Source organism: Salminus brasiliensis, chromosome 14 (assembly GCF_030463535.1).
Source record: "Salminus brasiliensis chromosome 14, fSalBra1.hap2, whole genome shotgun sequence".
Lineage (NCBI taxonomy): Eukaryota > Metazoa > Chordata > Actinopteri > Characiformes > Bryconidae > Salminus > Salminus brasiliensis.
The window spans coordinates 30681212-30705411 of record NC_132891.1 but is presented as its reverse complement, the minus strand read 5'-3'; the positions used below and the strand labels follow the sequence as shown (position 1 = coordinate 30705411).

General features: G+C 41.5%; 1 protein-coding gene across 7 annotated transcripts in view; it reads left to right on the top strand.

Moving 5' to 3' along the window:
- Nucleotides 1–24200, top strand: part of c1qtnf12 (C1q and TNF related 12) — a 60581-nt gene that overhangs the window by 29958 nt on the left and 6423 nt on the right. For 6 of the 7 annotated variants that reach the window (XM_072656410.1, XM_072656414.1, XM_072656409.1 and 3 more), the window contains 5 exons: nt 693–714; nt 2135–3269; nt 16348–16452; nt 18221–18332; nt 18777–18958. In XM_072656410.1, coding sequence (XP_072512511.1) covers nt 3096–3269; nt 16348–16452; nt 18221–18332; nt 18777–18958 — 573 coding nt within the window. In that variant the 5' untranslated portion in view covers nt 693–714; nt 2135–3095. The remainder of the gene's footprint in view (nt 1–692; nt 715–2134; nt 3270–16347; nt 16453–18220; nt 18333–18776; nt 18959–24200) is intronic. The other variant, XM_072656412.1, reaches the window with a different exon arrangement.

The window sequence follows — 24200 nt, the reverse complement described above, 5'->3', positions numbered from 1 at the left end:
CATTAGTGACTTTTATTTTGACACAGTCTGGCCAAAGCCACAATATAATCGACTCAGCGCCAGTTATAAACAAGCTGATTGGCTCTTTTTGTGAAAAGGACCTATCTGCATCTGTTTCTGTAACCAGCAAGTTGATTGGCAAATTCACATTTACAAATTCAATTAACCAGTGACCGGCCTACTAATGTATAAAGTCACTGTGTTGACTTGCTTTGAGATTTCTTCTTTTACAAGCTGCCTGTGTCCATATGAGACCCCCACGCCCCACAGACATAACTCTACACTCCACTTACACACCAGAGTGCAGTCGCTACAGATGTGTGGCTATGTTGCTTTATGGCTCAATACTGTTTTTTCCACACACTTTGTTCACATGACAGACAGCTGCTCAGTCTGTTGTGTGAACTATATTTCCACTGCAGCTCTGTTTCCAGATTGAGGGAATTGTCACTGTAAGAAGTGACAGTGGCAGTAAAACTGTATTCCACACAGTTATGGTTAAAGTCTGGCTTCTAATCCACAGTCTAGGTATGTCCAGAACTGTTGCTATAGTTAGCGTGAGAAACATGCGTGATGCTGTCACCAGTTTCCAGCTAATTTAGTCGACTACGTCCATTAGTTGTTGCACCCCTATCTGTATGTTGCGCTGATGCTTTTGGATAGTAAAGTAAATGACTATATTTGTGTTGTAGACATTGCAACCCTTGAAGAAATGTAAGTATGTCTAAGTAAAAGTAAAAGTACAGTGCAAAAACATATTTGATTAAAAGTAAAACTTGTCTGGGTGGGGAATTGAGCCTCAGTCTGCCATGTCTTTACAGCTTTACCTCATGTATTGTCATGGACCTGTAATCAAACTGAGTGTGTTATTTAGTCTTATCCACCAGAGGGAGGACTAAGAGCACTGATGTTTCCTAACCAGAGCCATATTCATGCTCAACTTTGAAGTTTACACCAGCCTTCAACACATCTGGGCCACCAAATAAACATTATTCTCTGTGCTTTTCAGTAAATCACGTTTTGTTGATTTTGTTGATTTTGGAGAGAGGGAGAGTCTGCACATATGAGCTCCTTATATAGACATTATTTGATGGTAATGACTAACATACGCTAATATAATGATATGCTTTCACACCACAGTACAAACATTTGTTAAGAATGTGATTATTTAGTCTTTATCTGCTCTTTGACTGAAGCATATTTAATGTAGCCCTGAGCCTTATCTAATCTGGGACTAGGAAACCAGCCAGTGGTGTTACAAGCCTTTACCGTCTATTACATACATTTATTTTCAGCATAGAAACCTCTGAAGTCATCCGAGACGTATAGGCTCTGACACGGTTTACCTTTTTCAAGACTCAGTGAACTTTATTCGTGTTTCTTGAATAAACTGTGTCCCTGGGAGGAACATATTAAACAAAGCTAATAGAGAAAATAGTGCTTGTGACAAGAAGAATGTGTCTAGGGCTCTGTGCTAATGTGTGTTAAGTGTGATCGCTCAGTGACTGAGTTCAAGGCAGCAGATCATTTGGGGGACTCCTTGTAAAAGTGGCTTCAGCCACTTGGAGAAATCACAACTTGTGGCTTCGCACAAAAACTGCGTCTGATGCTTTTTTTTTTTTTTTTATTTACGAGTAGTTCAAATCCTCTGAGGCTTTAGGACACATGTATGTAAGCACTAGTCTGGAATAGAATAGAACACATACACACATCCTCTGGAGTCTGCCAAGGAGCACTCCTTTGAGCTCTCACTTGAACATTTCATTTGTGAGATAAAACAGGACTGAGCAGCCCGGTGGGGCTGCCAATTTTACTGATGAAGAAAAGGGAGGCCAGAGGAATCAGAAGACAGAGGGAGGAGAAAGAGAGGGAGAACTGTGAGAGAGAGAGAGTGAGAGAGAGAGAGAGAGAGGGAAAGGGGGGAGACTGTGTGTGTGTGTGTGATAAACTCTGCTGTGAGCCCTCCTGTAAGCTGTAGTCAGGGAGTTTGGGAGCGGGAGTGTAGGAGTGCGCGAGAGTGGAAAAAGCAAGTGTGTCGAAACAAGCAGGCGTAGAGCAGGCAGGACCCACCACGCAGTCCAGACAGAGGCTGCACTCAGAGGCGAGTGTGCTTGTGGTTTTGTCACCCCGGCAGACTTGGCTGTTGACGTAGGGGCTGCTGAGTTGAACGCACAAGTGGCTGCGCCTAAGAGGGTCGAAGAAATCATCACAGTCACCATCGTCAAGTGCCTCTCCTCTCCGAAGTTGGCGATATTGTCAGAGGTGGCTGCAGCAGACTCGTTTTTCCACTGCGAGGAACTAAACCCAAAAGAAGAAGGCCAAAGGCTAAGACAACTGGACCAGCTCCCAACTTCCAACTCCCTAAGGGCTTCTGTTTCTGTTTTTTTTTTTTTTTTTTTTTGCACCTCAGTGTCCGGAAGGATTCGGACAAGAAGACAGATGGGCAAAGGGCTGTGCGCCGCTTGCCAGAGAACCCTCAGCTCATCTGCATCCCTGACCGCAGCTCCAGAGAGACTCTGCGTGACCCCAAAGCAGGCGAGGAGCCAAAGAAACGGCAAGGGAATCTGAGTACCTGAGAGCAAGGGAATCTGAGTACCCACTGAGCTCTTGCCCCCTCCTTCGTCGGCCTCATCCCCAGCCCCTCCCCTGCAGGCGCCCTGTGGTACCCCCACCCCCCACCCCATGGGGCAGGAAGCGTGAAAAATCTCACTAATGGGTTTATTTGCTGTCAGACCAGCCGCGATCTGTCACTCCCCGGGACTTCTCCACTTGATGTTTTTCACAGTCGAGTAAGCCGCACAGCTGACCTGCTAAAACGGACCCTAAGACCTTGCTGAACTCTGCTGACTAAACCGGAACATCCATCAGTCATCAGCTTTCTTCCTTCTCTTTGCAGGAGTCCTTAAACCAAAGTGCCAGTCTCTAGCACTATTTTGGTTTACTAAGGCAAGGCACCTCATTTAGGCAGCAGAAACTCCAGCTGTTGTCTCGTGATCATCTGGGAGAGTGGTCATCATCTGCCACACGGAAATAGGCTGGTACCTGGGAAACGAAAGCTTTGGGTGTCCTGCGGGGGGCTGGTTGGGGAGCTGAAGATGCGCCTCTGGCTGCTGAGTGTGCTGGCGGTGGTGCTTTGGAGCCAGGGAGCCTTCCCGGAAGGAGCCCAGGCAAAGAAGGTGCGGAAGAGGCCGAAGGAGGTGACCCCACAGCACACCGAGGCATTCAACACCACGCTCTCCAACAGCGAGGAGCTGGAAGAGGGCACAAAGGTAACGGTTCTAACTTTATTCTTTTGACAATCTCACACCTTCCTTTATGGCTGCTGGAATGCCTTAGGGCAGTGGTTCCCAACCCTGGCCGTGGAGCACCCCTGTCAACCAAACATTTCAGACCTTTCAATGCTATTAATGTTAATTGGCAGCATACTCGGATCAGGTACAGTAAGGAGAACACCAACACTTGTAAAGCAAAGGTAGTAGGCCAGGACCACAGCTGGGAACCACTGCCCTAGGACAGGGTTTAGGAACCACTCTGCCTTAGGATGTGGAAACAACAGATTGAGTAAGGCAATCTGAGGCAATCTAGGGCTTCTGAAAATGGTAGGTAAAGCTTTTCATCTGGGCTGTAAGCTTTTACTTTTTTTTTTTAAACAGAATGAATACAAATATACAGATCAATTAATGAAGTAAATAATCCAATTTCATTATAATGAATCAGGTGAGCTGATGGAACTGAACAAATCCATACCGTTGCTGGAATTCCCTGGAGTTCTGGAAATCAGCAACTAAACCAATATCAATACCTTTAATGGATACAACACACTACTGCTGAGCTAAACACATGACTGCCTAAGACTTTTACACAGTTCTGAATACTTGGATAAGAGACATGATTATGAACATATATAGATATTTGACAGACAAAGAGAATGTTAGTAAAACATGGAAAATCAAGATTATAAGACATCTCATTTGCTGGTCATGTATAAGGAGTCCTTAACACCAGTTGACTGCATTGTTCCTCACAATGCTGGAAATCATGTGAGAATGCTGAAACTCTCATAAGCAACGACAGCCTGACAACTTCTCAGACAAGACAGGCCTCTATCTGATTGTATTTGACCATCACAGTTCTTGGAGGTTTTGGCTCAGGTTTGGTGGAAAGATCTCATCCTTTTCTCCAACTTACTTGTGGTGAAGAATCACTTAAGAACATTTCCATGGATTCAGACCATGACAGAAGTGCTTGATTGGGCAATGCCTAGCTCTCAGCCTTGTTGGAGCAGGTGTGCCCTGCCCAGACAAGAGAGGAGAGAAGAGAAAGAGAGAGAAAGTGAGAGAGAGTGAGAGAGAGAGAGAGAACAGACTATAATGTGTGAAGGTCAAAATGCATGAATAGGTCAGCTATGTGAGGAATGTGCACTTTGTGAGTGTGATCAATGCATCAATTAGCAATCGCAGCGGGTGGACTCCTCTTCGGCCTCCTTGAGAGTGAGGCCAAGGTGGGCTTGTTTATCGCTTAAACCGCCAGGGCATCAGCAAGTTTTCGGATGTGGCTACGCCTTGCATTTGCTTAGAATAATCCATCCGTTTGTTTTCTTTTCTCTCAAAAGTGAGTATGTAAGATGCTTTGCCTGAATCAGCGTCAATGTATTTGGACGAGGTTCTTGGTTAATGTTATTCAGCATGGGGCGCCCACTTGCAGTGGCTGAATTTGAATGCAAGTATGCATACATGCCCTCAGGCTCCACCATGACAAATGTTTTGCTATTTCAAGCCTGTGTTTATTTATTGCTCTGCTATTGTTTAGATATAGGGGTTTCCATTGGAACATTTGTCTCTCGGCCGGCCCACCCATTGTGCTGGCATTCTCAAACAAATCTCTTGGCCTCCCCACCACCGCACCGACAACACAATTCACGGTTAGACTGTCTCAGTAGGCTTCGTCACAACAACCACTGTCTCTTTTTTAAACCAGCCGTCAGAGACAAGGAGCTGTTTACGTTGTACAGTGTGCCACTTCAGCAGTTCAAGGAATATAGGTTGGGAACCTGGAGGCCTCCCTTGTGACTACCATCTTTATTTGACTTGGTTGGCTGTGTGAAATCAGAAGCTACGGTAGGTGACCTTAGGGCAGATACCATGTCCAGTTTCGGCAGCACCCAACTGGGTCTTCTGTATTATTTTCTTTTGACCAGTCCCTGTGTATTCATCTCTGTGACCACCTTCTTGCACTTCTTCCTCTGCTTCTTCTAAGACTCTACTATTTTAATATTATTAGCAGTAGCAGCTTTATTGACATTAGTGCCCTTTCTTTCTTCTTCTTCTTCTTCTTTTCGTACTCTTCCTCTTGCCGTGGTCCGGCACAGGCAAGCTGCCATGATGTAATTCCTGGGAAAGTTTAGGTGGGGAGATATTTAAAGTCCCTTGGCAGAGCTCTTTCCCAGCCCATTGATTCTGTCATTCCCGGGCCAGCCTGACTCCGCTGTGTCTGGGACATTCGATAGGGGCGGTGCGCCCCCTACCCCCTCAGCCTCACTCCCCCTCGCAAAGCCCCAACAGAAAGGGTCTTGAAAGAGGACACCTTGAGGAGGATTAGCTACCCCCCCCCCCTTCTTGCTTACATTCTTTTCATCTTGTCCCATGCGATCAGAGAGTAATGACATAATCACACTAAGACCCTGTGTTATGCCAGATTGTGTCGCTGCCAAGGAGCGTCACCTGGGCTGCGGACTTGGGGTTTAGCTGACATGCAGGGTTATGGGGACGAGGATTGTTTTCAGGGCTCAAAAATAGCATTAATGTAGGAAATGCAGAGTCCTTAAACTTCTTATCATCTCAGGTTAGGTTAAAGTGATTATCAGTTTTAATTTGTCTCATCTTTTTTACTGCTTGTTCTTTGCCCCACACAGGGTTCATATGTGAACTGCACCAGAGGCAAAAGCATAATCTGCATAGTTTAGATATAATTCAGTTATTTTAATAATTAGCAATTGTTGAATAAAATAAAAATCCCATCTAGCCCTGAGACTTATCATGTGCTGGTCATGTTTTTCAACACCAGTCTTACTTTAGGCTGTACGTTTAGGCTTTATTATTACAGTACATACTTAAATGTAGAGCTTATGCTTAGAGCTGTGCATTAATGTATTAGTGGATTTGTAGTGGTGAGGTTTGTGGGGTGACGCTTTTTTCTGTGGGTTGTTGGGTTAAATGCTGGTACATGACAATAATCATTATGGGCCGAACAGGGTTTAAGCCTAGCCCTGGACTTGGTTTTCCTGTCAGTGGAGAATGTCCTTTCAGAATGCTGTTCAGTTCAGGACTAGACATAATTGGTATTTAGGAAATCAGTCTGATACTGAAGCTAAACCACTAAACCAGTGCAACCAAGGTTGCTTATAATAAGCCTAGTTATGACTCTGGTGGACTAAGGCACTGGCACTATCGCTTGAGGATCGCTGGTTCAAATTCCAGGTCATGCTGCCTGCTATCAGCAGCCGGAGAGCGAGGGAGCACAAGTAGCCTTGTTCTCTCAGGATGGAAAGATGGCTTGCTCTGTCTCCCCACATCACTTCAGTGTGATCCTGGCCAGCATGGGTATCTGCAAGCTGATGCATCAGAGCTGGGTGGCTGGTGCTTTCCTCTGAGCTCATTGGTTGCCAGTGGCATTGCATTGGTGGCAGTTTGAAAAGAAGCAGTGGCTGTTTGCGCTTGTGTCAGTGCTCACCCTCCCAGTTTTGTGAGGATTAAATGTAATAGGGGGAGAGTACTAAGGAGTGGGTTGGGTAATTGGTAGTCTAATGGGTAATCTAAAATTGGAGAGGAAAATTGGGTTGCCAAGGAAATTTGTCATGTTGCTGCTTAACGATCCCCAATTCTTAAAATGAAGGCACTTGAAATGATGTCATAGACAAACCCCTCTTTGTCACAGAGATCTGTGAGTATGAAACACATTTAAACTGGTAGAGAACCTTCAGTTCAAATAAAGGTTCTTTAGAGCTTTAAAAGGTTCTTCACGCTCATATATGGTTCTATGGCATCGCTCTATGGCAACGACCCTTTGAAGCACCTTTATTTTGTTGGGGTGGTGTGGGACCAGCACAGCACAAGGGTACTTAGTCAGGAATATGAACCCACAACCCTCTGGTTGCTGGTTCGCAAAAACACTGTGAAAAACCATGGTAAGATCTCTCACAGAAGGCATCAAAGTCATCATGCTACAATAAACTGTCCATTTGACCTACCACAGATAAAGAGGGGGTGAAAAACGAGCTCCCGCACAAAAACGACATCTCAACACTGTAATTTGGGCACAAAAAGCAGGTGTGATGCTCCAATCAGCTTCTTGTCAGGCCTTGTGTAAAGGAGGAGGGCAGGGTAATTCTGCAGAATCTCATAATAGGCCTTGTGGCTTATCCTCCTCACATGTCTTCACTAGCAAGGAATGCGTGCTTCTCGTACACGGTAAAAAAAAAAAGCTATATCTATACAATGTTTACACTGCTGAGATTTTCAAAACAACACAGGGGCCCCGCTGCGTTCGCTCAGACCCCGATTGTGGAAAGTTCTAAGCGATTCGGCGGTGCGAGTTGGCGCCTTTTGTGAAAGCGCGTGCTACATCACAGTGTAAATGAGATACAGCCGTCTCTGTTGTCACTGCTTTAATGACCTGCGGGCCTAATGGGCGGCTTTCCAACTTTCCCCTCGAGTAATAACACAGCAGTTAACTGCCTGCTTCACTGTGTACGTAAGAACGTGATGAAAGGAACTTTATGGTAACTGCCAAACAAATATTCAGCATACACACAAAGAAAGAAAAAAAGAGGGGGAAAAAAGATCTGCGGGCCTATCTATCGTCCATTTGGAGTGTATTAGCTTGTTATCAGAGCTCAGGAATTACAAAATAATGAGTACCTCTATAATGAACACTACTCCAGGTCTGTTACCTGTTAAATGATGGCCTTTGAAAGGAGCCCTGCTGCTTGATATGGCGCCAAATGATCATTTCTCGTTTGTATCTCCGCGCCGGCATCCGAAGGCTCATAATGGTTCGCTAACAGAAAGCTTAATTGCATGGACGGCACAGGAGGCGTGGCGTGAATGCGAGCGCGTAATCGCAGCCGTAAATCTGTCCGCCAAGTCGTAAAAAAGAAATGACGATGGGAACATGCCTTCAGAGGTGGGTAGAACCGCCTTAGACTACATAGCATTGTTTCATTGTTTCTTAAATTTGTAGTAAAAGAAGCCCAGGCAACTGCTCAAACAATGGAGTAGGAGTGAAAGAAGCATCAAGTTAAATAAGCTGAATTGTAAAATACTGAAATACTAAAGTAAATTCCAGGGATGGGTGAAGGACAAGTCATATTACTATTACTATAATATTATCATGTTCTTGAGCATGTTAAAAGGTGAATTCCTTATTCTTTCTCTTTGCTTTGTTTCTTATTTCATATCCCAAGCTAATGTGGATGCTAACCTCTTTAGCTTGCCCACATTAAAAGGGTCCTCCAATATATGCAAAGCTAGCCATCACCTCTTTTCAATGCGGCATTGCCAGGCAGAAAACACGCTGGGAGGAAAACATGCTTAAATAATCATATTTCTGTTTCAATGTTTGTATGTTTACATTTCCCAAAAAATGCCTTGCCTTAATAAAGCAATGCTTTTATTGTATTAGTAGTGTAAAACAAAAGGACAAATGCTACATTGGAGGTCTGCTACCCCACCCAGGCCTGACAGGGCTGACTAAATATCACTTTCCTAAAAAACACTAAAAACCATGCACAGCATTTTTGGGTCCCACCAAGTAGCTAGGACTCCCCTATCACATGATGCTACCAGCACTGAGAGCCAATTATGCTCTCCAGTTACGGTTGGCTGTGGCATCACTAGGAATGCCACTTTAGACTGGGGACACTTGCTTTCGCTCTCTCTCTGTGTCTTCTTTGCACACATGCTCTCTCTCTCTCTCTCTCTCTCTCTCTCTCTCTCTCTCTTTCTTTCTGTCTGTCTGTTAAAGTTATAAGCTACGTTCAGTTCAGCAGGTTTGGGTTGGGTTTTAAGTTGAGCAGCACCAGTCAGGCTACAAACTAGTGTGTTTAGGTCACTTTCATGGCCTTGCGGACCTCCAATGTACTGCATAGCTAATTACTACCCACCACTGCATTCCATAATTTTGCTTCATCATTCTGCCTCACTAGTGAGAGGTGCTGGAGTGGAGGAGATGCTGAACGTGCTGAGAGACATGGAGGGAACATGTACGAATGAATGAAACAAACAGCATTTTCGAGGCAGAGCTTATTAACTCCTATTAACAGTTTGATTTGGCATATCTTGTGGAGTCCCACAGGGTTCTATTTTAGGACTCATGAAATTGATGTTATTTATAACAGCTACGTAGTTATAACAGTGAGGAAATGTGGGCTACATGGTTTAAGGAGTTAAAGTGCATCCACTTGGTTCAACATATGCTGTACCCACCTGTGCAGTCCGAAAGTCAATCGTGCTTTGGGTGTTGCTCTATGACCTTGAGAAGGCCGATTCAGTCCAGAAAGCCAAGCAGCAACCTTCTGGGGCAGAGAGAGGTTTGAGTCCTGGGTTATTCATTACAAAGTTGTGGGTTCAATAGCCTGTCTGCTAAGCTGGCACTTTTAGGCCCTTAAACAAGGCCCTTACCCTTCTCTGCTCTAGAGGTGTGATAGCATGGCTATTCTGCTCTCTGACCCCGGCATTTCCAAGCTGGGATATGCAAGGAGATCAGCTTTGTGGTGGTATAATATAATGACAATAAAGATATTTAACTTTGCTGCTCCACACCTTAAAAGCCAAAGCGAGTAAACGGAAAACACGAATGTCGTTTGGAGGAACGGCAGTCAGTTTGGGAATATGACAACTTGTAAAGGCTCTGTGTAGTATTTATGTGATATTTAGTCTAGTTTGCGTGCACAGGCCTAATTATAGGCTTCAGGGTTCGGCCTACGCGCCTGTCAGTAAATGCAACGCTGCGGAAAATATTAAACCTAATGCATAGTCGTGGCAAAAAATAGCTTGAGTTATATTATGTTATCATAACCAAGCTCACAGTAATGGCACAGAAATCAAGCCTACGCAATCATTAAGACTCTCGGTGGTGAAGTGCTGCATGGCTGTTGATAGTGGCTACAAGGCCAGAGTTTTATGGCTCTGTTTATGTTTGCTGTGGCACGCTGCCTCTGCTAACTGTTTCTCCGACTTTTTGTTGCTCAAAATAAGCTAATTTTCAAATTTCCTTTAAATGTTAAGCAAATATCATGCAGTAGAACTTCGTGAAGGACTTTTCTTTTTGTTTTCAGATCCAAGTTCACTGTTCTAAAGCCATGCAAAACTCACAAATTACATTCTATTAACCCCACTCAGGGCCGCACAGTAAAAAAGCGCGGATAATAATTATGCATTGCATTTTAATACATGGCGATGTATTAAAAGCACAAGTTGTTAGAAGAGAAAAGGTTGAGAAGAGAAAGTTGCACAAACAGGCAGATGCAGAGTTGCCAGCTCGCTCCTTTGCTCGCTAAAAGCGTGCCAAGATGTTTTCAGAGCAATACAGAACCTAAGTTACACAGCAGGGTTTTTTCTTGTAAAACCCCAAACCAAAGGCAGCACAGGCAATGACAAGCAGTTTTTCTGTGGCTAGGTAAATGTTGCAGTCAAATTACTTCATAATTACAGATGTGTAGACGTAGGTGTATGTCATACCTTTGCTAATTAGCCATTGCTTATCTTATAGCCAGCGCTGATTGGTTTAACTTTGTTAGTTCTGTGGTTTAGGCAAAACCACTGGTTTCCAATATCGTAAATAAAACAGGCACCGCTGCCATTGTTTTATTCATGCACTAATAAATTAAGGAGGTTTGTGCTTTTCTTTCATCCACCATAGATTGGTTCAGTAGGAGGCATACATTAGTGGGTGAAATTCTTTTCTTCCCACCAGCGCTCACAGTGTCTCCATGTCTAGGTGGTTTGCTTGGCTTTTTCTTTTTCATGAGCCATAATGGAGCACTTGGCAGCCTCGCCTCAAAAGGCACCGTTATTTTAACAACCACACACCGAAATCATCAGAGGACAAAAAAACTGGCTCTGTAAAAACATGTGGGTGGGGTTATGCTGAAATACAAGCTCTTGGACATGAACCGTCACGGCTATTCCTCAAAATATTCACCTAATTTGAAGCTTTTTCCACACTGGATATCGCCTCCAAGGTTGGGGGTGGGGGAAAGGGGGTGTGGGAGGACTATACTGGTACAGATTACTGGGTATTACTGGGTATCACCATTATTATAATAGGTAGAATGGTGTTTTTTTATTATTATACTAATCATAAACAAATATGGTTATTTGAAATTAATTAATTATTAATTAATTATTATTACTACTTATCATTACTATATGAAACATTACACGATGATCATGTTTTACAAATAATGCATATATGTGTTCTGTGTAAATGATGCATAACATTTTTTTAGGAAATTGAAAGTGATATTACAGTTTCCTGTTCCTTTCCTCCTGTCTTATCATCGCTGTTTCCACCTGTGTTTAGTTTGTCGCCCTTCCTTTCTAAGGGTTCTAGTCTTGTCTTTGGTATATATAGCTCTCATATATACACATAAATACATATATAGCAACATCTATAAATGGGCAATATATGAAAAACATATTTCAAACATAAAGGCGAAAGTTATGTCAGTTTAGGAATTTATATTTATGATCACTGAAATAGGTCAAATTCATTGACCAAGGGATGTCATTTGTAAGCGATCCCTTTCAGAAGCCAGGCAGTGTAAATGGTAGTTGGTCCCTTTTAGAAAGCAGATAATATAATTTGTAGACTGTCCCTTTTAAAAACCTAGCAGTGTCATTTGCAGAAAGTCCCTTACAGAAACAAAGTGACATAATTCATACACAGTTCCTTTGAGATAACTTTTTAGATGATCTCTTTTAGAAAGTAAGAAAAATAATTTATGTTAACAGTCTTTTTCAGAAAGTAAGAGACATCATTTGTAGATGGTCACTTTCAGGAAGCAAGTAATGTTATTTGTAGAAAATCCCTTTCAGAAAGTAAGAGACATAATTTATAGACAGTGCTTTTCAGAAACTAAAAAACATAATTTGTATATGGTCTTTTTCAGAAACTAAGAGACATGATGTGTAGATTATTCCTTTCAGTACACCAAGCAGTACAATTTAAAGACGATCCCTTTCAGCAAGTAAGAGACATAATTTGTTGACGGTCCCTTTCAGTACACCAAGTAATGTAATTTGTAGACAATTCCTTCCAGAAAGTAGGAGCCATAATTTGTAGATGATCACTTTCAGTACACCAAGCAGTATAATTTGAAGATGATACCTTTCAGCAAGTAAGAGACATAATTTGTTGACGGCCCTTTTCAGAAACTACGAGACATAATATGTAGACGATCCCTTTTGTACACCATGCAGTGTAATTTGTAGACTTTCCCTTTCAGAAACTAAGTGACTAATTTGACTAAACTAATTTGAACATGGTTCCTTTGGGAAAGCAGGTAAAGTAATCTGTAGACCGTTTTTAGAAAGCAAGCAATATAATTTGTAGATGATATTTTAGCTCTCTGTAGTGGAAGATGTTTGGTACAAATAATGATAAATGACACAATTACACACAGAAAACCGAAAGAACTCATATATACAAGGCATGTAGGCCAATAATGTACCTATAACCTGAATACTTATCAATATTTTCTCAGTAACTGTCACAGAATACAGTTGTATGTATTCTGTATTGTCTCCTGCCTGAATGACTAAACATGCTACTACATTACTACTCAACCTTGATCAGCCTTTCTGTTTACAAAGGCCGCCATATGGATGCTGCTTCAAACAAGACATAAATACATGATTGGTTTGGAGGGAAGGTCGTGGAAGGCTACATCACGGTTTGTTTAATTACGTGCTCACAATCCACGGCCTGTTCCCTGACACGGCAGTGATGAGTTTATTCGTTCCCTCAGGCTGTAGCCCGGCTGATTCGCACTGTAGCGACAGTGAAAAGAACACAAGGTGGTCCAAGTCCGTTGCTGTGAATAGGGCTGTGTTGTGCCTCTGCAAAGTTCTCTGAAACTCATAGGCTTCATCTCGCTGCGAGTTAATCCCTGCTTTGACAGAATTATGGGGTCTCCTCATGCACCATTTGATTCTGTTCAGCCACAGTGGTTATGGAGGATTCTCATATATTTCAAAGTGGTTTAGCGAAGGTGTTGACAAACTCATTGGCCACTGGACCTTTGTAGAAGCTACTGAGCTTGAGTGAGGAACTGCTTACCCCGTAAGGCTAAAGCAGGCCTCCAGCTACTGTCATCGGCACTGCTATTTGGTTTAATCAACTGTAATCAACTGTTACCATGTTAGAAAGCAACACTTTTGGTCCTTCCGCTTGTATGTTATGGTGAGGAAAGCATGGCGTAACTTGATATGCATGCTAGTTAAGTTGTTTATTTTGTCTGCTGTCACAAAAAAAAGGAGAAGAAGGGGGGAAAAAGTCTCACAGCCAAAAACATGTGCCCCCTTTCAGTCTGGAATACAGGGAAAATAAAAAAACAAGGGGTTACTTTGTTGCCACATAAAAAGAGAGGCGAAATCTTTCTGTGAAGAAAAGCGGCATGTTAGTTTAACAGATAAGTGATCCAAGTCCCGCCGCTGCCAAAGCTAAACAAATTCCATTTCAGACAGCTCACTCACCTCCACGGCTCTTCCGTATCTCCACTTCTATCTCCACCGCAGTGGCTTGACGTTTAGGGATGGGCGCAAGGAGATTCAAGTCATATTTGTGGTTATTGGAATTCATGCAGCGCTACGTTTTCCTTCAATAAAATGTCAACAGCTCTTCGGACAGAGGTGTTAACGGCTTCATTCCAAGCCATTCAACTAGCGACAGTGCATATTATTTGTTTTGAGTCACCCAACGCTGGTTGCCATCCAGCATCTTCTGACTAAGTACAGTGATTACACAACACCTATGAGAAGCCTACAGTCTGAGAATGAAGCTGCTTCAGAGGTTGAAGTGGTTGATTTAGGTTGGATGTTCATTTGTCCAACGTTCAACATTTGGTAACACTTTACTTGGATGGTCCTTTGTACATGCCTCGTAGATGCTCACCTGATCTTCAACTAACATTCAACTGAATGTCTATTAAAGGCAGCGGAATACGCTACACTGAATGGAAATGACCGTCTATTGAATGTATCCCTACACCTAAGCCTAATCTGAACCATAACCTTGCCCTTTTAGGGTTATGTTAGGGTTAGATTTGAGGTTTGCGTTAAGGTTGGGGTTAGGATTTAGGGTTGATTCAAGGGTGTGGTTAAGGTTAGGGTTAGGCTTAGATGAAGGGTTACATTCAATAGACAGTCATTTACATTGAGTATACAAATTATGTCTTGTAGTTTCTGAAAGGGGCCGTCTACAAATTACATCTCCTAGTTTCTGAAAGGGATCGTCTACAAATTAGTTTACTTAGTTCCTGAAAGGGAACGTCTACAAATTCTGTCTCATGGTTTCTGAAAGGGACGGTCTACAAATTACATCTCTTAGTTTCTGAAAGGGATCGTCTACAATTACATAAATATACATTTCTAAACTGACATAACTTTCACCTTTATGTTTGAAATAGGATTTTTGTATATTGTCCATCTACAAGGCATCTATAATGAACCACCCAAATAAAGTGATACTGTGTCACTGGTATTGGTACAGAACAAAGAGATTAAATATTTTCTCAGATTCCTAAAATGAAAGTGCTACAATGGGCTGAAACACTTTGTTTGTAAAATAGCGTGAAAACCTTTTAAACATTCCTCTTAATTACATGTTACATGTGGTTCTTCTGTGGCATCTCTTAAACAACTCTTTGTAGTACCTTTATTTCTAAGAGTGTGGGTAGGGTTCAAATCAGGTTTGCTGTCATTTTATAAAAGCACATTTTGGGTAACACTTTACTGAAGGGCAGCAGTTTTCATAAGGCTACACAACACCTATGTAAACCTTTCATGACAACTGCAATATAAATCTAGGTAAATATTTATAAAGGATTATTCCAAGCGTCAGTTGTCATAACACTTCCTGGCATGAATGCCATCAAAATTGACAAAAGCAGCCTTTGTGATCATGGGCCCTTGTTAGAATGAGCCTCTGTACAGTAAATGTTTACGTAGATTTATGTCACGAGAGGCTTATGTAGGGTTTTTCTCCATTCCAACTTGCAGTACATAAGGATTCCGCCAAACTGTAGACCATCATATTTAAGAGCCACTGCTTTAGGGAACCAAAAGTGGCTTGTCTATGGCATTGCTCCAGAGCACCCTTTTGGCACCTCTGTTTATAGTGTACAGTGTGTTTAGAGTGTACTGTAGCACATTTTGCCTGCAATCAAGCAATCCCAAAAAAAGCTACCATTGCAAAAATAGCCACATTTGGAGAATTGTCCAAGAAATGAGAGCCATTTTTTGATTGATGATCACTGAAGCCGGTCCAGGTTGGGATTTGGAGCGCTCCAGCCGTTGCCAAAGTGCATGAATTATTTCAGAATTCTCAAGATTGCATATTCGATAACCTCTGTGTAAGTGAACAGGCTCCCTCTGAAAAATGAGCCTCAGCTCCTCGATGTTTACTAAAAGGACGAGGCCAGAACAGCAGACTCCTTTTCCAGTGTGACTTATAACATCTAAAGGTGCTGGCCTGCAACTTTTAATGCAGTTGTAGTAAACTGCCTCAGCCCAGTAGATTTTGGGGAACTGCTGTGTTTGTGTTCTTAATTTTCATAGGTAAGTCTTGTTGTAGTACCCTTTGTTTGTAGTACTACAAACCAAGGGTACTACAAACAAAGGGTGAGGTCTTCAAGACGTCACTGGAGCGAATTCATTTGGCAGGGGGTAGCAAAGCATGCCACAAAATCCATTCCTGTACTGCGATGGAGGAGGAAGGAGAGAGAGTGAGAGACCTGCCTTGATGTCTGGCAGCATTTAATAGTATCTTTAGGCAAGATTTTCCAGTAAGGCTTTGTAATCAGAAATTATGACTCACTGGACTTAGTTTTACGTATGTACAATACTTTGCACCCGCTGCCAATTGGAGCACGGTTTCAGGCTAACACGTCTGATAAATCGCATAATTAGTGCTGTTTTCAAAGGCTCATTGAAGATGAAAATGAGAATAGAAATGCATGAGGAGAACAGTGAATTCTGAACGTCTAATCAAGAAGAACTCGATTCGAACGCCAAAACCAGCATGAATGCAAATTCTATTCAGTTCAGTGATTACTGTTGTTTTTTGTAGGTTACTGAAGGTCACAGAGTAGACCCCCATGGATCCTGGATGGACTTTGTCAAAAGACCTGTGGGCAACTTCCCAGGAAAGTGCAGGAAACGGAAGCGACCACTGGTACATATGACCAATCTCACTCACTGTCACACACTTTAGATTTGATATCTAGTCTACTCATTTATACGCCCTAGGACTCTTTTGCAGTGTTGATTGAATCGCCATTTAATGCAGAGGCTGGCTTTAACACACTGCAACCTACAAGCATTTTAACAGATTTTTTTGTTTATAAGAAAGCCACAAAGATACAATAAATGAACACTATGAGCTACTAGTATTGTGAAGTGTACATGGATACGTGGATGACCTAAATGCCTTGTCTGATTGACATTTTACAGGTTTGAATACTCGTCAGGGTTTCCCGTTCTCAATAACACCCTTAAAAATGATATTACTTGGAGGATAAAGGCTAGCATGTGCTTCCTCTGAGCTATACTCACTGTATATTTGCAAACTACTGCTAACCTGAGGTGGATGAAGTACATACAAGTCCCATACTCAAGTAAAAGTACAAATACTCCAGTTTTAAAAATTGCTTTGAACACCATGGTTCAGCAGAACTCACAGAGTTTGTTTAGTTTAATTCTGTTTCATTTTAAGTTACAGAATTACTCAAGTAAAGTACAAATACCTTGAAAATGTACTTATATGTACTATACATACTTTCTTACTTGCCACCTCTGCTGCTAATTCAATGCCACTGGAAAGCTGCATGTGCTTAGCGGAGAGAGCTAACTGCCTGTTTAACTGTAAAATAGATTAAAAACAACTGTGTGTTAAGTAATTAGTATGATTACCGGGTGAATATATCACACAAAAGTGGATAAGTTATTATCACAATCATGAATGTGACATTTTGTTAGAGCTTGAAGAAGATCCGGTACAACTTTATTGTATTTCATGGTAAACACTTATTATTTAAGTAAACAGTAAGTACTAGTATTTTTTTATATAAAATGTATTATATAAATATATATTATATAAAAACTACCAGGTACAATGATACTTAAGAAGAAGTTTGTGGTAAATACGTAGTACTTGTAGTACAAATGATACACATATACTTAGTAAGTGCATAGTACGTTTTCTTAACACTATGAGGTATGTACAACAATACTTAATCAGAAGTTAATCATTAATATGTGGTAATTAAAATGAATTGTCTACATAATTCTTCTTGTAAAGTTTAATTTATTTTTTTGTGTAGTAATTACTACCTACTTACCAAGTATGTACATCAGTACTTTACTTCGAAAAGTAGTTAATATTGTTGCTGTGACACAAAAGATTTTATTTTAAATCATTGTGGAGCATTTTCATTGGTCCATTCATCATGAAATTTTGACACAATGTAAGAATCAACTCCCAGATTCCTATTAAGTGAAAAGGCAGGAGATACAGGTTTTTTTGTGTGACAGTGACAATATAACTATTAATTTCTGAGTAAGTATTGTTGTAAAATTACTAGTTTACTATTTTAATTTTAATTACTATTATGCTGATATCTACTAAAAGAAACTCATATTGTGTAGCTAACATTTTAAATTAAATAAAACAAATACACAACACATACATTCACAGTTTGTAGCTCACATCTGGACCTGTTTGCTGCTAGGTTTAGAGCTTGCTTGCTGTTAGGACATGATGTGAAAATCCACTTGAGTATTATCCATCCCAGCCCTAGGTCAATGTAAAGAAAAAAAAAAGAACAATTCCAGCATATTCAGGTTTGCAACCTGCAGCTGTAGTTTGAAGGTGTGAACGTTTGTAAAGTATGGCATGTGAGCCAGAGATTAGAGCCTGAAATTGAAGCTGTGTTGTGTTTCAGCCAGGACCTCCAGGACCTCCTGGCCCCCCAGGGCCCCAGGGTCCTCCAGGGTCCCCCGGAGCAGAGGTCACTCAAGAGGTTCTGTTGCAGGAGTTTAAAGAGATGATCAAAGGTGAGCTCTCACAAACACATACACCAGAACGTCTCTATGAAAGTCATTAGTGTATCATCACCAATGTAGAATAGGGCTTAGCTTCAAATAAATAAGTTCTAAATAGCGCAGTAAAAAGGTTTTCAGACATCAAGAATAAGTTTGGAACCAAGCATTCAAATGGTTATTTGAGTTGTCATGGAAGGGTGTTATTGCTCCAGAATGGTACATTTATTTAAAAAAAACATTTATTAATAAATATTTATTAAGAAATTCTCCCTGGTGCATTCAAACCCCCTAACCTAACCAACTTTTCCTGATGGACTCTCTGGAATTTTCCATCTCTTTCTCCTTCACACATTCCCTCCTAACAACAAGTAAACATTTGCTTTTGACAGATTAGGAGTTAAGTGATGGCTAATGCTTTAAGACAGTGATGCATGTATTTGTGCTGTGCCCTGTCAGAGGCCACAGAAAGGAGGGCTTCAGTGGACAAGTCTGTCGGGTCCAGCCAGCTGCCCACGACTCTTCTGGCTCTGGAGGGCATGGTCTCCTACCGGAGGATCGAGGAGGCCTTCCACTGCAAGCTCAGAGGCCCAGTGGTGGTGGAAAAGAAGACGCTGATGGAGCTGCAGAACTTCCAGACAGTGAGTGTAGAGTGTTTTGATAAAGCTGTAAGCCACAATACACCATTACAGTACATCACAGTGGTTTAACCACACTTAAGTGGTGTTAATACATAAACTGGAAATGATAAAACACAGAATTCAGTTCATGAATGCAATTATTTTGGAACCAGTTTTATGAACGTTGCAGTTTAAACAGGCTAAGGCCCAAGTTTGTTGCTTGATCTTCATCATTTTGTTCGCCTAACCGATTATTAAGCATTACACGTCAGAAATGTGGACCAAGGAGACAGAACAGCACCTTCTCCAGTTACAGTACAGGGAAAAAGTCAGAGACCACCCATCATGTATGCCATTTCAGATCAAAACATTCATTAAAGTTATGAGGAGATCAGTAAGCCAGTGCAAGTTAATATGTTTGGTATCATAGGCAAGTCTTTATTATTTAATCATCTTCATAAGGCTCATTTTGATTGGACTGGATTGAGCACCTGCAACTTGAGCACTTGTAACTTGAGTTTCTTGAGAGTAATTTTGGAGCAGATTCATTCAGAATGCCTTTAAAGCCATTGGAAATTAACATAGTCTTCCGACCATCAGTACAAGTAAAAGTCTAGGCAAAAAAGAGGCAGTTCTTGCAGATGCACACTTCAACAAGGTTCGTCAGTCGCTCACTCAGCCAAGCAGTAAGTGGAATTGCCACTGCTAGGCGGTCCGGCAAAAAGGAAAACTCCCCAGCTGGAGGAAACTCTTCAAATGGTTTACATGGAGCAGTGCCAAAGAAAACACCTTTAGCTCCTTCAAGAACCATGTGTGAGTGGGTAGAACCTTTAGAACCTAAAGGTCTAAAGAATCTTCACTTCATGTAAAGGTTCTTTGCCAGTTTACAGGTTATTCATATCTCTATGAGACTAAACATGGGCTCTTATGGAAAGAGAGATGTTCTACTATGGCATTGCTTAAATGCTTTGGGTTTTAGAAGGTTTTAGAAGGTTTAGAACCTTAAAGGCCTCATTATAAATCTTAAGACTCTATAACCATTGCTTGGATGTGGACACTTGGTTCCAGTACTCAAAAAGTGCAGCCTGACAAAACTCTCTAAAGACTTGTCTCGTCTAGTTGCATGAGCGTGAGCCGGGCCCTAGGAGTTATGCGTCAACGAAGACATCCTCCTCAGGGGAATCTATTAGTTCTGCTTGATCAAAAGCTTTTAAATGGATGAATATTTTTTGGGAGGTGGCGTGCGGCCCTAGATAAATAATAAATACAGCGATCTTTCTGCGCTATTGCTCAGCGGAGATGTCCGAAAATAAATCTACTGCGCGCTTGCCGAGCCCATACATCTAAAGATGAAGCCTCTAATGACAACACTGTGAGTAGGCAATAGTGTTTTTCCAGTATTTCTATCTGTTCACAGCAGTCTTTCATCATCCTGGGTGTTTTTCCTTCTTCATTGTTCTCTCCAGCCACTGTTTTATTGCCTATCATCCCCATCTGCATTACCTCACTGCGAGAGCTGTGGTCGCTTGCACATCACGTCGAGATATTCTCTTTTAATCTTGAACGCCATGAAACGCACACATGCATGAAAACAAAAGCAGGTGTGCTAAAGCTCTTGTTTTTGTTGCGTGCCCAGCATGGAGGGAAGCACAGAGAGTAAATCGATCGGCGTACAAACGGAGAGCAGAGAGCAGGTAAATGAAGCGTCAGGTCTGATGGTCTCCCATTTTAAAAACAGAGAAATATCGAGACAGTCATTGGACTTGATTGCTCTGGCAAAGTGCAAATGTGGGTGACTCCTTTTTCATGCAGCAGGTTAAACCACTGCCAGCACAGATTCCAGTCTTTGGAAAAGGATTTCATTTGGCTTACTTTGGGCCAGGTTCCTCTTGGCTGCGAGCAGTGCAGCCATGTCCTCATGGTGACAGTTTTAAAGAATACTGAATTTCCTTGGCTTCGCTCAAGGCTTTCCAAATTGAGGCCTTGTATGTCGACATGAGAACTACGCTCCGAGAAACAAAGGTTCTCAAATATATCTCGGCTTCTGTGTGGCTTCTTAATTGGCATATGTGTCTTCTTAACTTGCATGTGAGGTTCTTTTTGCTCATATGCAGTCAGGTCCAAAAGTATTTGGACTGTGAACCAATTTTTGTCAAGATCTGCGAAGATCTCCAAAAGCTGCAGTTCCAAGCATCTCTCTGTTTACTCCAAAGAAAGAGGTTGCATGATTTCACATGCAGTCAGGTCCATAAGTATTTGGACTGTGAACCAATTTTTGTAACTTTGCCTCTGTACACCACCTCAGTGAATTTAAAAGGAAGCATGCAAAATTGTCCGTCATTTTTGCTGGTTTAAAAGTATATCCTTTGCAGACCCCTGCAGGTCCAAATGGTTACTAAGGCAGTAATAATTATGCGTCAGTGTCTTTCAAGAGTCTCATTAAGTGTTTTAAATTATCAGCTTGTTATAAGACTGATTTATGGCAAATGAGGTCTGTACAGATTGGCTGCTGTATGTTGGGCTTTACCTTTGTTCAAAGCAGTCTGGGCTAAAACCCACCTTAGAACTTCAGAGTGAATGGGTGGGGATAAACTGCTGGAGGCTGAATTGGTGGGTATATGTAAATGTTCTGGTTTTTAAAACATAAGTTTCCAAATAAGGAGGAAAATGATATGGACCCTTTAAAGGATGCCTGCTGAAGGTTGGTGGTTCTACCATGACAGCACAATCTAGAGCAGAGCTTTCAGGGCAAGCTGCATTATTGGCTCTTGCCATCCAGTCAGGGATGAGACGTCTCTGAATACCCAGCTCGAAATCATCCAGGCAGGACCAATACTGGGCACCCTGCAAAATATCTCCCCTTTCAAATGTGCCACATTGCTTTTTTCGGCTTCATACAAAAGGTACTCTGTCTGGGACTTGGACTAGAAAGCAGCGAGGGGGTAAAAATAGCCGCTGTTTGAAACAGCACGCCGTTTCAAGGAAGAGCTATGCCCTGTGACATTCTGACGAGGCTGGCATGGAGGAACCAGACGCTGGCATATGTGGAGAGCGAGGAGGGGGAAGAAAAACGTTGTGATTTGTGAAGTGGCCCCTTTAGCAGGAATGGAAAAATAGGCCTTTGATGAATGTAGACAAGATCTGCGAAGATCTCCAAAAGCTGCAGTGCCAAGCATCTCTCTGTTCACTCCAAAGAAAAAGTTTAAAGGTGCATGATTTCATGAAATATGGGCCTTCCTGGAACAGTGTTATGAATTGCATAGTGAAGAAATTATGATCTTATTCTAAAGTGAAGGTTAGTTGGGAGAAATATGCCACTGTAAATATCAGGTTCTAGTCATTCATGTTGCAAAAGAATGACAGACAGTAATAAATATTGTATGTGGGATGTATCTGCATATGAATACATTGCTTAGAATGAATAGATAGCGGGCCAGACTCATAAAACTTCATAACACTGTTAAAAAAAGGTTCTTGAGCAGTTCTTTATAGAACTAATTCACTAATTAGTAAAGGTAATTATTCTATATTTAAGCAATGAAATACAAGAGGGAGTGTGTTATCCCAAATAACATCACAGCTGTGCTTAGGTCGCAAGCACGAGCCGAAGGGGAGAGCCGTAGATCATCACATCTGTGATGTTATTTGCGATAACACATGACCTTGAGTCTTCTATTGCATTTATACAACACTTTTTACACAAAACTCATACTGAACATGCTTTAATACTGTCAGTTCCTTCCTCCAAAAAGTAGGTTCACAGGAAATGAGGTACTGTTATTCAATGGTAACAATAAAATCCAAAATAATTGCCGATACTATAAGGCTCACCTTTCGTGGTAAGGATATTAATGGGAGGTCTCAACATGGCGTCTGTTAATGGATAAAGTCCCAGTCTTTAACAAAAAGAGCCAATCAGTTTGCTGGTTATGCCACTAGTGGAGGAGGATCGGCATGTTCATGGGAAAATTCCCATCTTCTTCATATATTTAATAGCTTTAGTTTATTCAATAGCTACACAGGGACAAGATGGGCATTATTAATATATAAAGACATTATATACAAATGAAGAAGTAAAAAAGACATTCAAGGGAGGTTTTATTCATTTATTTAATTTGGTAGCGCTGCATCATTTGTTTTATAGGATGGCATTAGCAGCAGGCAATTAGCTGCTTAAGATAGCTAGCCAGTATTTATTCAGTAGTTACACAGAGAAAAGAGGGGCATTGGTAATATATAGACATTATCAAATGAAGGAGTAAAAAAGACATTCACAGGGGATTTTTTTTCATTTATGTATTTTGGTGGTGTTGTGTCATTTTTTAAATAGAGTTGCATTAGCTACACAGGGACAAAAGAGGCATTAATAATATGTAAAGACATTATAAAATCATACATAAAAAACACATTCATGGGGGATTTTTTCCATTGATATATTTTGGTGGTGTTTTTTTTTAATGGCATTAGCAGCAAGCAATTAGCTGCTTAATATAGCTAGCCAGTAGCATTTATTCAATAGCTAAGTGTGTCTATCTTAAGCCACTAATTGCTTGCTGCTAATGCCACCCTTTTCACAATATGAGCAGTAAGTGATGCGACTCTACCAAAATAAATAAATGAATAAAAGCTACATTTTGTTACACATAGCCCATTTAAATCCTGAGGGGGTCCCTCCCTGTCCTCACTGTACAGATAATTAGAGCACTAAAGATACAAAAAACAGCTACACATAGCAGCACTGCATCACCCCCATTAACCCCTTAACACTCTAAGGCTTACCACACACCAAGGTGTATTACTCAGTAACTACAGGGACGTCTGTGCAAACTGGTGGAGCTATTCTTCGGTAGTAGACGTTTATAATAACACCTTTGGCCTGCCGACAGGCCCTAAGCTTTTTGAGCGTTTAAATAGACAATTAAATGGCTTGTAATTTCAATTTGCCTTTACATCAATGTCTGAAAAAACAACTTTCAGTGTAGCAGTACTGGAGTGTTTGTGTGTGTGTGTGTGTGTGTGTTAATGCATGTTGCAAAATCACTGTGAGTAGAAGTTCTGAAAGCCTCTGTGAATTCTGAAGGCGTAATGCAGAATAATGTGGCCTGGCATGACTGCCCCATACAGTGCTGATCAAAAACAGAATCGGACGCTTCTTGGCAGATCTCGACATATTTCTGAACATTTAACCGTTATGTGCTCCCAAACCAGACCCGGAAAAAAAAGAAAACACACGATTTATTTTGTAACAGTGTATGTGGGGGTT